General features: G+C 38.5%; 1 protein-coding gene across 1 annotated transcript in view; it reads right to left on the bottom strand.

The window, feature by feature from the left end:
- The window catches only part of USP38 (ubiquitin specific peptidase 38), an 18,031-nt gene extending 4,972 nt beyond the window's left edge, over positions 1-13,059 (bottom strand). The window contains exons 1-8 of the mRNA XM_041471349.1: positions 12,264-13,059; positions 10,824-10,959; positions 6,362-6,491; positions 5,974-6,075; positions 2,766-2,924; positions 2,215-2,408; positions 1,584-1,677; positions 641-747 (exon numbers count right to left, since the gene is read on the bottom strand). Coding sequence (XP_041327283.1) covers positions 641-747; positions 1,584-1,677; positions 2,215-2,408; positions 2,766-2,924; positions 5,974-6,075; positions 6,362-6,491; positions 10,824-10,959; positions 12,264-12,948 — 1,607 coding nt within the window. The 5' untranslated portion in view covers positions 12,949-13,059. The remainder of the gene's footprint in view (positions 1-640; positions 748-1,583; positions 1,678-2,214; positions 2,409-2,765; positions 2,925-5,973; positions 6,076-6,361; positions 6,492-10,823; positions 10,960-12,263) is intronic.

The following is a 13,059-nucleotide window of genomic DNA, read 5'->3' on the forward strand; positions in this document are numbered from 1 at the left end:
GGGGAAAGAGAGAACACTATTTCACTATTGAGATAAATTTCTCCAGAAGTGGAATGTGTCTTAAAGTAATATTGCTTAAGCCCCATTTAGCAAGCCAAAAATAAAGTGGGTTATTTATTTATTTTAAATAATTAAATAAATTTAAATAAAATATTATTTATTTAGTTATTTAATTTAGGTATTACTGATTTATCTCTGCCACAGTTAATTTGCTTGCTTAATTAACTGGTTATAAAGACATGTACATCTCTTTGTGACTTATGCACCTTATATGAAATACAGCTGTCTCCACCAACATAAAATTCCAGAAGCACAACTAAACTGCTTTCACCAACTACATTAATTTAACAACAGGACCACAACTTGAACACAACACCCATGTTTAGATTTATCAAGATGGCACATTGTTACCTGTTCTCAATTATGTGGATTCAAGATGGCATCCAGACTTTACTACAGACTAAACTCATGAAGAAAAACAGTTTGTAGACTATACAGAAAATCAGAGAAAGACAAGAATGAGGTTGAAAATTCCTGATCCCTACTCACGCATTGGAACTATTACACAACTGCTCCTAAGAGTTCAACATTATGTGGTAAGGCTGTAGATTCATTCCCATTAATGGTACCATAACCATACCTGTCTAGCAGGAATCTGAGATATTCCGAACAATCCTGCTGGGATCGAGGAGTGAACCATGGTGGTCTGGAAGCTTCAAAGAAAATTCTAGGAGCATATGCCTCCCTCTGTTCAAGTGAGAGAACAGGCAAGATAACATAGGAACAACTTAAAAAGTTGGTTATATTATTTTAATATTAACAGTTGAACTATGGACTATATTATCGCAGAGTAGCTGAATGAAACACAAGGTACACAAACATTTAAACAACTTAATCATACAAAGTGAGAGCCATTAATTTTGTAGCAATCACCTCTAGTACAAAGATAAAAATAGTTTATTCTGCTGGCAAATATTAGTGTTTAGTGAGTACAAGCCAGGTATTATAGCAGCTACCATTCTTGCTGGTGAATTAAAAAACCTGTTTGCTTTCTTCAGAACACCAGCACTTCATAAGTACCCATTTATTTTGAAGCTGATCCAGCCTCATTCTCTTCAGAAGTTTATTGCTATAATTCAAAGAGAACAGAAGTGTCTTGTGCCTTTCCACCATTAGCAAAATGTTTTGAACAGCTAATAATGTTCACATTAGAATCTGAACTACAATAAAATTTAGTGTAAATATCAATGAAGAAGGTCACAGTTTACCCTAGAAAGATAGATAAAATCAGCTTGTATATCAACTCAGGTCTTATTTGGATTTTTTGATTCTTGCTTCTCAAAGAAAACCTATCACTATCTATTAATAGAAACAACAAAATGCCAACATATTCCACCTCGAGAAACATGTATTTCTTAAGTCCATCCACACCATCTGAGCATTTGAAGGCAGACTCATTCCCATACAAAACTATAATATTTGTATTTGAAATACTCAAGAGGGCTCCCATGGCATCATGCTTGTTTCTCAATTTTGGTATATGGATCTAAGCTTAAAGAAAAGCAGATGAAAAACCGACATACCTGGGTATGGGCCAAAAACGCAAAAAGATGCTGTAATTTTCTCATTAGGGAATTACAGCCATTTAGATTCAGAGATAAAACATGTCTTCTGAAACTGAAATGAAAGGGAGAGACATCAGTTTCCTTGCTAGACTTCCAACAATGCAGTTATCATTTCAGCTCAGATAATTACTTCAAATTGAAAGAAAGCAAAACACAACACTTCCCTTTAATACTGGAACTCTCCTCTAGTGCAGATATAAAATTACTGTATGGTAAGAATTAAACTGCAAAATACCTACTTTTAAAATTTAAATGTGTAGGAATGGGATACAGACAGACTTTTAAAATTCCCTTCCAGATTATAACAAAAGCATCACCAAAAAATTTTACAATACAGTAGTGAGTGAGCAAGGACAGTGAGGGAAAAATGACTTGTCTTTTGACCCTGGGCAGAAGGATCAGGATTTTTAGTGCCTAAAATTGCAGTTTCCAGAGCTGAACTTGAACAAAGCAATCAATAACTGAGTGCGAAACAACCCACTCAGTTCTAGCAAGGTGAGAGACCCCAGGACATGTTACTACTGTGTGAAAATCAAGAATGCAGTAACTGCAAGATTTGCAATGAAACAAGCTGTTAAGAAGCACTTACTCTGTAGCCATAAAAAGTGCCTGAATAACACTGTTCATGTAGCAAGTATTTCCTAGATTTATTAGGCCTGTCTTCCCAGTTTCAGATTTTCCAGAAGGTCTAGATAAACAAGATGGCAAAGAACTGGATTGAGAAGTCCAGGCACTCTGACTGAGGATCAACTTAATCTTCTCTTCAGTGGGTTTGGGCATATCCTACAAGAGAAACATTTAACACACTTAATAGGTTTCTTTATTTGTTTCTGCAACAGGTCTTGCCATTCAGCAGTATTCTATCTTCCCCTGCTCCCCAGTTCTCCTTCAAGGTCTTGCTGCTGTCCCTGATAGCCTAGGAGATACAACAGACTCCCCGCCCTTTTCCCTTCCCTCCCCGCAACCTTCTTCTTCAAAGCTTTATACTTATTTTATATTTCAAACACAGGATTGACATGAGATTATGTGGTTAGCTCTTTTCTCCATGTGGAAGTTCTAAAGAATTTGGATCTGTGGATCTACAGCTTCACATCTGGGAAAACAAAAAAACATTCCATGCTCTTAACATTCCTAATGTACCTTAACAGCTTCCAGAATGGGTTCATAGAGCTCTGGAAAACCTGAATAATGATACATCATACAGTGTATCAACTCAGTCAACTGCATCAAAAAGGCTGTACTGGAAGGCAAGCCATCTCTTTTGAAGGAGTGAACCAAACTGACCACATGTGGGACAATCTGAATGGGAAAACAAACAAACAAAAAGGTGTTAACTGCATTTTTTCATTGTTTTTTTTTCTTCTACAAAATACTTTATTAAACTTCATTGGTTTATACATGCCAAATGACAGGGGATCTTTTGTTATTAAATATGAAGTGGTTGAGAGACAATGACTTGAAAAACATACATGATTCTTTACACGACAATTTTCAAGCAGCACAATTAATTATTTAATGCTCTCTTTAGCTCACATAGCAAGTTTTAAAAGGAACATTATGAACTTAAAAGGTGCATGCTAAGGTTTCAAACAGTCAAGTGTCCAAAAGTACTCATCTTATTAAGGATATTAACTGCAAACATTTTGCTTTTGTGCCACTTAGATGGGACTTAGGTGGGACAGCGTGTCAGATTGAATGTCTCCATTCTAATATTAGCTTTGCTTCCAAGTAATCTGCTGTCATCCTCTGCTTTGGACTGTGTGTCCAAGGACATCTAAGCTTTTGTCTAAGTTACTCTGTGAAAATGCTGTTCTGTATTCCTAACACTTTGTGCCGTCACAGCTGGGACACTGGAATTGCCTGGATGTGCTGAGTGCCTAAAATCAACTTCATGCAATAAACTTTCCATTTCTCAAGGGTATTTCCTACTTAAATGTGTAAAATTTACTAATTTGTAAAAGATACTAAGAGTTTAGTATCTTGTTCTGATTTCACAGACATGTTTTTTAAAACAAACCTCTAAATTTTCCTTTAACAGAATCTAATGCTTGGACTTATGAGCCAACGAATACATTCCTGCTATCCCTACAAGAAGGAAACTGGCCCATAGCTCCACCTAGTGAGGCAGCTCAGCTCCATAAACGACAGCCATGTCATTTATTACAAGGTGAAAGTTTACCACAGCTACAGTAACCTATTTGAGACTTAGTTCAGATTCAGGAGTACTTTAAATTGGGTCAGATTAGAATCAGGAATGTTTACTTCATCTCCTTCCTCTTCTTCAGCACAGCTCTCTACTTTCAAATGTGTGAGACATTAGCCTTAAGACATCAAGTAGAAGTTTATGTCAAAGCAATTTACAAAGAGCAGGGACTTCTGATTGTGAACCAAAGTATTTCACACACCTTTGCCAGTTTCCAAGCGATTAAGATTGGTTAACTGTGAAAGAAGTTCATAGAATAATTTCTCATCATTAATTACTACCAAACAATTTGTAAGTTAAAGGCATAAAATACAGAACAGGAATCATAAGAATATAGGAATCTGAGGAAGGTACACCAATTACAAGAACTCATATAGTTCCAAACACCAAAGTAAAAAGGGCTAGTTGCAAAATACAGATTTGTCACTTTTTCAAATATTGGTTATTCTTTGGGTATAAAAAATATTTCTACACCTCTGATAAATCTTGCTCTTTAGGTAAGCAAGATATCCACTGTTTAAAAATAAAAACGCAAAGATGAAGTGTTCGCTGTATCACAAGTCAATACTGAAAGCTATTGCAATGAAAAATTTCCATCTTCCACTTTATAAATGTGGGTACACAGCAATGAGAAAGCAACTACTGAGCTCCAAGAAGGAGCTTTGTATCAAGTAGATGTGAGATACGATAATTCTGAACAGACAAAGCACATGGGAAGAACAGAAAAAGGATAGGTTTTCAATTCTATCAAAGAGAGTCAAATTCTGCAGGCTGGATAATACTGAAAGTTACACCTTGAATACACACAGAATTATCTCTTCTGGCTAGAGGTTGCATTAAACTTTTATTTATCAGTAGATTTTTGATGATCATAAGTGCTACATCGTAAGTACAAGACTGCTTCTGCTACAAAAATATCAAACTAACTTATGCTAATGATGCTCAAGTGTAAGGAGAGGGAATGTAATTTCAGATGCATTATCAAGTAAATTCATTTCTATTTATCAAATGTTCATTTGACACTTTCATAATAAGACTATTTGTAATTAAAAAAGTAAACAAGCACTTAAAAGTGAAGGAAGATATTACAGAATATTAAATGGTAGTAGCACAAAAAAAATAATAGTGAAGAAAATTGTTTAAAATTGAGGAAAAATGGTCATGAAATCTTACAGGGAGGTATTTATGCAGCACAGTATGCAGCCTCCAATAGAAGTTTTCTTTGGTAAATCAAATTCCTCTTTCTAGAATAGGCTATCTCACATTTTACATTTTTTCTAATGTTTTGTCTCTCTCAGGAAAAAAGAAGCAAGACAGAAAAATATATGAAATATTTATGTTTTGAACATATTCAAAGCTTTTAATTTTAACTGAAATTTCTATCCTAAGACAAGATCAGGGCAGTGGAGAAACTTCAGAGATCTCTTGTTAAAAACCAGCGTAATGGGCATAAGGCAATTACTCTGACATTAAACAAAGGGCTTGATATCCCTTCAAAGCCTTAGGAACAGCTTAGAAACAATGTGCCAGGCTGTTACTATTAAATCTCAGATATTTCTCCTAAACTTTAAGCTGAACACCAAGTGTGGGAACACCTTGCTGTATTAACACAGCCACTGTCATGCCCTCCTATCTATGGCCTTAACTAATGGAATGCATTTTGAAAAGGGGTCATTAAAAATGGTGACCTTTAATTTGCCCATAAACATTGACCAGACAGCACAGCTTTCTGGAAGTTAAGTACTTCTTGGTCTCATGAGCCTATTCAGGGTGACCAGGTTACATATAGCAGATCATCTCTGTTACCTGTTTTCCCCAAACAGCTGCCCTCAAAAACCTACTTGCCGCCCAACTTTATCAGCCAATTTCACACACACAAAATGATTTCCAGAAGCACACAGTCAAAACGTGGTGCCCAAATACTCCTGCCAGAAATAGGTACATACAAGGAAGGACTGCTTGTTTCCAGTTATATATGAAGTGATTGAATTTGGAAGCTAAAAAGCCTTCCTGTAACCACAGGAACCTGATTCTAGGACCTTCCAACAGACAAAATCCAAGTACATCAATTCTGATGCTCTTTACACCCATTTCAGAAATCACACAGTGAGTGACATTTCAAAGCACTGAAAAACAGTAACTCACCAAATGAAAAGCTTCTGGAGAATGCTGGAAACTAAGTAACATGTGGGAAAGGACAGCAAGGGCACCAGGCCTCACTAGAGGAAACCAAAGTCGATTAAAGACCTAAAAAAACCCACATTTATTTCAGTTAATCTGCAAAGTAAAATTTCAGTAAACACAAAAACCAATCTTCAAACACACAGCCATCTGAAATAGAAAAAATCATTACATGCAAGTGACAGCTATACATTTACATACATTTTTACATATATCATACATATACATTTACATCATATTTGCGGAGTAAGAAGATACTGTATGTTACAATAAAAAGGATGCTACACAATTGCATAGCTGGTAGCAATTCCTTTCCCTCTCCCTCAGTTTTGAATGCTTTTTTCCAACACACCAATTCGATCTTAAGCAGAGTGACATCAATGAGGATGGTAAATTTCTGGACTGCAGCCAATCCTTTCAGCAGTGCAATCACCCATGTTTCCACATGCTGAGCCAGAGGCCAGGACAGCCAGTCAATCATTCTGCAAGGCAATAGGAGAACAAAAAATATAAGAAAACCAATATGCCACTAACTTTAATCTCAACACAAAAGATACTCAATATTAGCTTGGAATTTATGCAATAAGACTCACAATAAGTAATGCAGGAATGTTGGGCAAGTGGTAAATTAATTTTGATTCTATCTCAAGTCATTTAACTCTGAAATTAATAATGATTTATTTAATACATTTTAAGTAAATATACATCCCCAAAAATACCTTATCATAAAAAAGTCAATATTTTGTATTGCCTCTTTTTCGTCTAGAAAATGCACTCTGATGTTACAGACATTGAGCTAACATATGGCAAAAACTTACTGCTGAAAACGTGCCTGTACCTGGTAACGTCCCCTCTAACACCTTTTAATCTGAAGCAGACCAAAACTGACTACTAAGTAAGATTCTACAACTTACAGCTACACTCCCAGAAGCCAACACAAACACTCTAATAGTAAAATCTAGTCATTTTAAATACACTGAGCAGTCTGGGGTTTGCACACATCTCAAAAGGGAGCATTTCGCTTGAGCTAAGAAAAAAGTGAAGGAACCTCCTGTGCCTAGAACAAACAGTGAAATATCAGGAACAGAAAACAGAGGTATTTTAAATTAATAGCCAGTTTATACTGATCCTTAAGGTAGACAAGAAGATGTGTTGAAACAATTCTAAGACACAGACAATATTGCAAGGGAGTGCCAGCTAAAACATGAAATCTAGACTTTGTTCTTCTGAGATTTTACTAGGCAATAGTTTGAATTTTCTTTCATTGTCCATAAGATTCCTTTCTTCAAACAAGATGAGGCAGCACTAATTACGTGGAAGAAAAAACTTTCTACTATAAGAGCGGACAGATATTGAGACAAGTTATAATGTATATATCTTAGAATCTGCACATATAAAGTTCAGAGGTTTCTCTAAAAGAAGGGATCTTTAGAACTGTCTTTTTAACAAACAAGCACAAATCTTACCAAATTTCTTCCCTATTACTATAAATAAAAATTTGGGAAAAAAACACGACAACATCATAATCAGTGCTCTGAATTTACACAAAGCTCTCATTTCCTCAAGATGTTGAATTCAAACATGTTCATCCTGAGCAACCTTTCCATATATCCTCTAAAACAGAGAATAAAAAACACAGGCTCAAACTGTTTTTGTTTGCGAAGAAATAACCTTAACCTAAAAAAAGACCCCACAACTCATAAACCAATCATCTTCAAATCTTCCCCTCCTTGATTTGTAGGCTTGATATTTTTCAGCAGAAACATCTGCACAGCTAATTTAAACCGAATGACAATATATTGTTTTCTTAACTGTTTAGACAAGTATGCTGTAGAGCCCTACATCAGAACCACTATTTTAAAACATCTGACAGTTAACCTGAGAGTTAATGATTTTGAGAGCAGAAACAAAAGCCAGAAGAGACAGAAGTGAACTTGCAGACCTGCTTGAGACTGTCTCAAAAAGCATCACATCTTAGATCTCATAGGTGAAGATCAGGTATTTTGGTCGCATTTACTTGGCTTCTGCTCTGTTTCAATCAATGAGTGCATTTTTAAGCAGATACTAGTATGGGCCATGATGATCATGAATATAAACAGTGGATGCTTTTTTGGGTTTGACTAGATTAAGAGAACCTTAAAAGCCTCAAGAGGATCCTCTGCCTCATACCACCCTAAAATCAGCAGGTCTTTTACCCACATATGTGCCCAGTAAGGACAGTATTTTTGATATCTTTGAATAGAAAAAAAAAATTATTTGTGCAACCTCGGACAGAAACTTCTTTCACAAAGTATCTTCTTCACCACATCAAAGAATCTGGCTGCTCAGTTGTGAGTCCCTCAGATTAGGAAAAAAACCCCAAAATAGCAACAGAAGATCCTCAGACTACCTGTCACCACCAATAACTTACAAGTCTTTTACAGAATTTTACATTTTTTCCCAAAAGGACAGAGCACCTGGTTATATCTGGAGTTCTTTTTAGCAAAATTTTCAATTTCTCTTAACAAAGATACTTGGGTTGAAGTGCAAAGAAGCATTATACTTGTCAGGATCCAGAGTACAGCCAGTTCATTTCCTCCCAGAGTTCTGAATTAGACTTTTAAAGTACCCATATATCCCCAGTGAGATTCAACAATTTTCTGCTTTTCCTTACTGATGCTTCAGGTAAGGTTTCAGGAGACAGCTGAATCAATCAGAAACAGCTCAAGCCAAATTCTAACATGATCTTGTGTCTAATATACCGCCCACTCTGAACAAACTAAATTTATGAGTTTGTTAAATATAAATTATTTACTATTCTGTGCTGAACTTTTGATAAGACTCTGCAGTGCCACAGATGTTATACTTGGGAAGTGAGCAACAAGGTCTCTAATTTACAGTCACCAAAAGCTCTGCTAACTCTCATCAGACCTTGTTGTGCCTGGAGTTTTGCATCTCCTGGGAATGCTGCAAGCCTGATGACTGCATAGTCATTTGGTGCTTCAGACATTCCAGCTGCATTAACCTCTTAACAATTGGTTCACTAAGCCAGAAGAGAGTAATAATTGCAAAGGGTTGCCAGAGGTAGAAAAAGAAACTGGATGCAGTGGTGACATGAGGTTCCATGGAACAAACAAAGTTCCATGGAACAAAACTAGAGGCTCTTAAGAGAGAGAGTATTACCTCAAAGAATGAACAAAGCAAGTAAGATTATCCTTCCATTTCAAAAACAAGAGAAAAACTCACCCATCACATGGCTGGTACCAAAAAAACAGAGCACTTATTTGATAATAACAGCTCCTACTGTAACCAAAGCTCAGTACCGCATTACTTCCCTAAGCAGAATGACACAGCGAAGCCGTTCTCAAGCTCCACTTACATGATTACACTGTCTTGATGCAACAATGCAACATAAATGTTAAAACTACACTAACTTGAAAATTAATCACCAGCACATTACTGGCAAACTATCTGCATGACCAAATCCTTAATTTCTCAGCTCTGACCTTTAGACTCAAAACACAGTTTTGATGAAATCTCTTCAGTCAAGGAGATTCTCTTAAAGTCCCTAAACAATGTCTTACCCCAAATTGTATTATTTATGCTGCTTCTTTTCATTATGTTTTTGACTGAAATACAGCTTCTCAACTTACTGTAAACACAAGGAATGTTTTCAGTGTGAGAAAGCCCACCAAGATATTAAAGTGCTACACTACATGAGTGCTTAAGTATTACAGTACACTCAAATGGATGTATTAAAAGTAATAACATTGCAGACACTGAACACTTAGTTTAAGGCTTCTTAAATATTATTGTTTAAACAATATAAATTTTAATAGTTCCCTTTTTAACTGCATTACCCATTTCCCTACCCTTCAGTGCTCAGTAACAGCTTCTTCAATTGCGTTTAATTGGGTTTCAAAAAAAGAACTTCAAGGTCTTCATCCTTCTATCACTGTCATCTTTCTGCATCACTATTATTCGCATATCTGAAGATAATAATCACGATTGCAATCTGAATCCCAGTCTGTTTACACTGCTACTCATCTACACCACATTTACTCAAAGTAAGATTACTGACAAACATAATATGCAATTGCTTTTACATCATTTCTATTTCTCTATCATTCAAAGAACATCCAAAAACCTATGAGGGTTTGAGTGAAAAGGGTAACAGAGGCTGTTCTCTGTGAATCCTTCTTAAAAAATATTAAGATATCTAAGTAGGAAAAAAAACCTTAAAAAAAAAAGCAGTAAAACTCATTTTGAACTGGCTCCTCTCTTCAGAGCAGGACATGATGGTTAATACTATCACATGAGAATGCTACCCTGCTTCTTGGAAAAGCAGAAAGGTTTATCTTCTGAAAACAAGGCCTTGTTTCTCAGCTTGACTGTAAACCCTATGAAGTTTCCTACTTACACCATCTTCCATAAGGCAGAAGACCTCATTTAAGATGTCATCTAAGAGGAACACAGGTATTTCCTCTCAGTTTCTATTTAACCCTCTTCATCCACCCTGGAAGGGTTGGAGAATGAAGCCACAATAGCAATGAAGGCAGCAACCTTAAACTGAAACCATGCCAGTAACATCCACAGCATCGTATATAAATATATATATATATATATATATATATATATATATATATAGATAAATAGATAGATCTATCTCCTTAAATTGTAACATGCCAAAAAGCATTACTTGGAATACCACTTTAAAAGTTCCTCTTCTTCACACTTTTGTTTGGCTGTTTTTTTAATGGAACTTCAGTAACAACTTCAAGAAAGGCAAGATTAAGAAAGAGACTTTTCTCTCCCTTCACAATTAAATATGTTACCTGCACAGAGCTTGAGTCATACTTGTATCTTTCACATTAGGATCTGTAGTAAGGCTCCTGATGAGTACTGTAATCATCTGCAATGGTATGTGCTGCACAAGACTTGCCAGTGCAACAGAAGGCTCGAATGAAGTATCTGTAACAATTGAATATTACAATGTAAGGAACTAAAAAGAAAACCTCACAGAAAAAAAGTAAGCTTCTTCCACCCTACAGTCTCACCATAGTTTAAAAGTGACAATAAATCTATCGTATATCTTGCATTCTATTATCACAAACCAAACCAAAATTAGAACACATTAGTGAATTAAGGACAATGAACAGCAATGAATTACAAACTCCATTAGTTCATTTCATAGCCATGCAAGAAAGTGACAATCTGCCAACTACTTCCTCCTCCACTCTAACTGGAATTGAGAAGTAGGTTTTGTATTTTTCTAAAAAGAAGTACCATAAATTGTTTATTATATTTCATATTAAGCCTAGGAATTTAGTGCAGCTGGTATTCCCCACATCCTATCTCAACAACTCTCTGCTAACCATATCACTTATGGCAAAACGCAATGTCAAATTTCCCAGGTGCCTCAACAGCAAAGGCACTTGGCAATGGGAACTGTTATAGAACTTCACTGATTTCAGAAGTCAGAAAGGACCTATTTACAATCACATTTCCATTACTCAGGCATTGGATGCTTCCTAAAATTTTATACATTGCTTTTACATATATTACTTATATGTATTTATAAATCCTGATTTGTTAAACAGTTCCAAGGAGCAAGAAGAAGGAGCAGCTTTTCATCGAATCACAGAACTGTGTTGGAAGGGACCTCTGGAGACCATGTAGCCCAACCCCTCTGCCAAGGCAGGGTCACCTGGAGCAGGTAACACAAGAACACAACCAAGTGGGGTCTCCCTCTCTCCAGAGAGGGAGACTCCACGACCTCCATGTGCAGCCTGTTCCAGTGCTCCACCACCCTCAATCTAAACAAGTCCTTCATGTTAAGGTGAAACTTATGTTTTAAGTTTACGGCCTTTTCCCCTTGTCATGTTGCTGGGCACCACCAAAGAGTGTGACACCAATTTCCTGGCAAGAGCCTTTGAGATATTTATAAGAGTTTTACTATTGATAGTTTTACATCTTCCTTAATAGGGCACCCAAAACCTCATTTCGGTATATGATTTAAAGCACTGCATGACACAACACAATCCTGCTCTGAAGCAAAATAAATCAGTATTCCTCCTCAAGCTTTTGGGGGGTGGGCAGGAAATAAAAAAGGCTTTGCTTTCTCGACAGTCAGGAAGTTGCATTTTAGTATCTGTGTGATAAAGCACCTAAAAACCTGATAAAAACCTGCTGCAAAGCGCCCACTGCTTACGTTAAAGCTTTTTCTCTTCTCTGAATAACCTACGCCCCCGTTACTCCACGCCGCTCCCGCTCACCCGCGGCAGAGATGACAGCGAAGAGCTCCTGAAGGGAGGGCAGCAGCGTGTCGGGCTCGGCCTTCCAGACGCTCCTGAGCAGAGCGCTGACCTGCGTTACGTGCGAGACGTAAAGGCGCAGCTCGGCCTCTCGGGTGCCCTGGCTCTGGAAGTGGGCGATACTGCGCACCAGCTGCTGGCAGAAGGCGAGCGAGAGCTTCCTGCCGCGGGGCAGGCACTGCGGGAAGTCGCCCAGCAGTTGGCAGAGGCGGGCGCAGAGCGGCGGCGCCGGCCGTTCGCACACTAGGCGCAGCGCCTCCACCTGCAGCAGCTCGAAGAGCTCCAGCACCGACGGGCAGCTCATGATGAGGCGCAGCCCCGCCTGGATGTAGTCGAGGATGGCGGGGTCGCGGTTGCTCAGCTCGCCGTAGCCTCGCTGCAGGAGGCCGAGGACAAGCCCGCGGTTGAAGAAAGCCTCGAACTCGGCGCGGTGGAAGCGGCCGTAGGCGTCCAGCACCTGCCGCCCCACCTGCCGCTGGAAGGGGTCGGGACCCTGCAGCACCAGCCGGGTGCCGAGCGCGAACATGGCGCGGCACTGCGCCTGGCTCAGCGGCGTCTCCGCCGACTCCACCACGCGCCGCACGATCACCCGCTTCAGCGGCAGCGGGTGCGAAGAGCTCACCAGCCCCTCCAGGATCTTGTCCATGGCTCCGGGCGCATTGGCCGAGCGGCGGCGGCGGCGGGCCAGATCAGGCCTCGGAGGGAGCCGCCGCCGCCTCCCCGCGGCCCTCCCGCCGCCCTGCCGCGCAATGCCGCC

This window comes from Pyrgilauda ruficollis, unplaced genomic scaffold (genome assembly GCF_017590135.1).
Source record: "Pyrgilauda ruficollis isolate IOZ18807 unplaced genomic scaffold, ASM1759013v1 scaffold265, whole genome shotgun sequence".
Classification (NCBI taxonomy): Eukaryota; Metazoa; Chordata; class Aves; order Passeriformes; family Passeridae; genus Pyrgilauda; species Pyrgilauda ruficollis.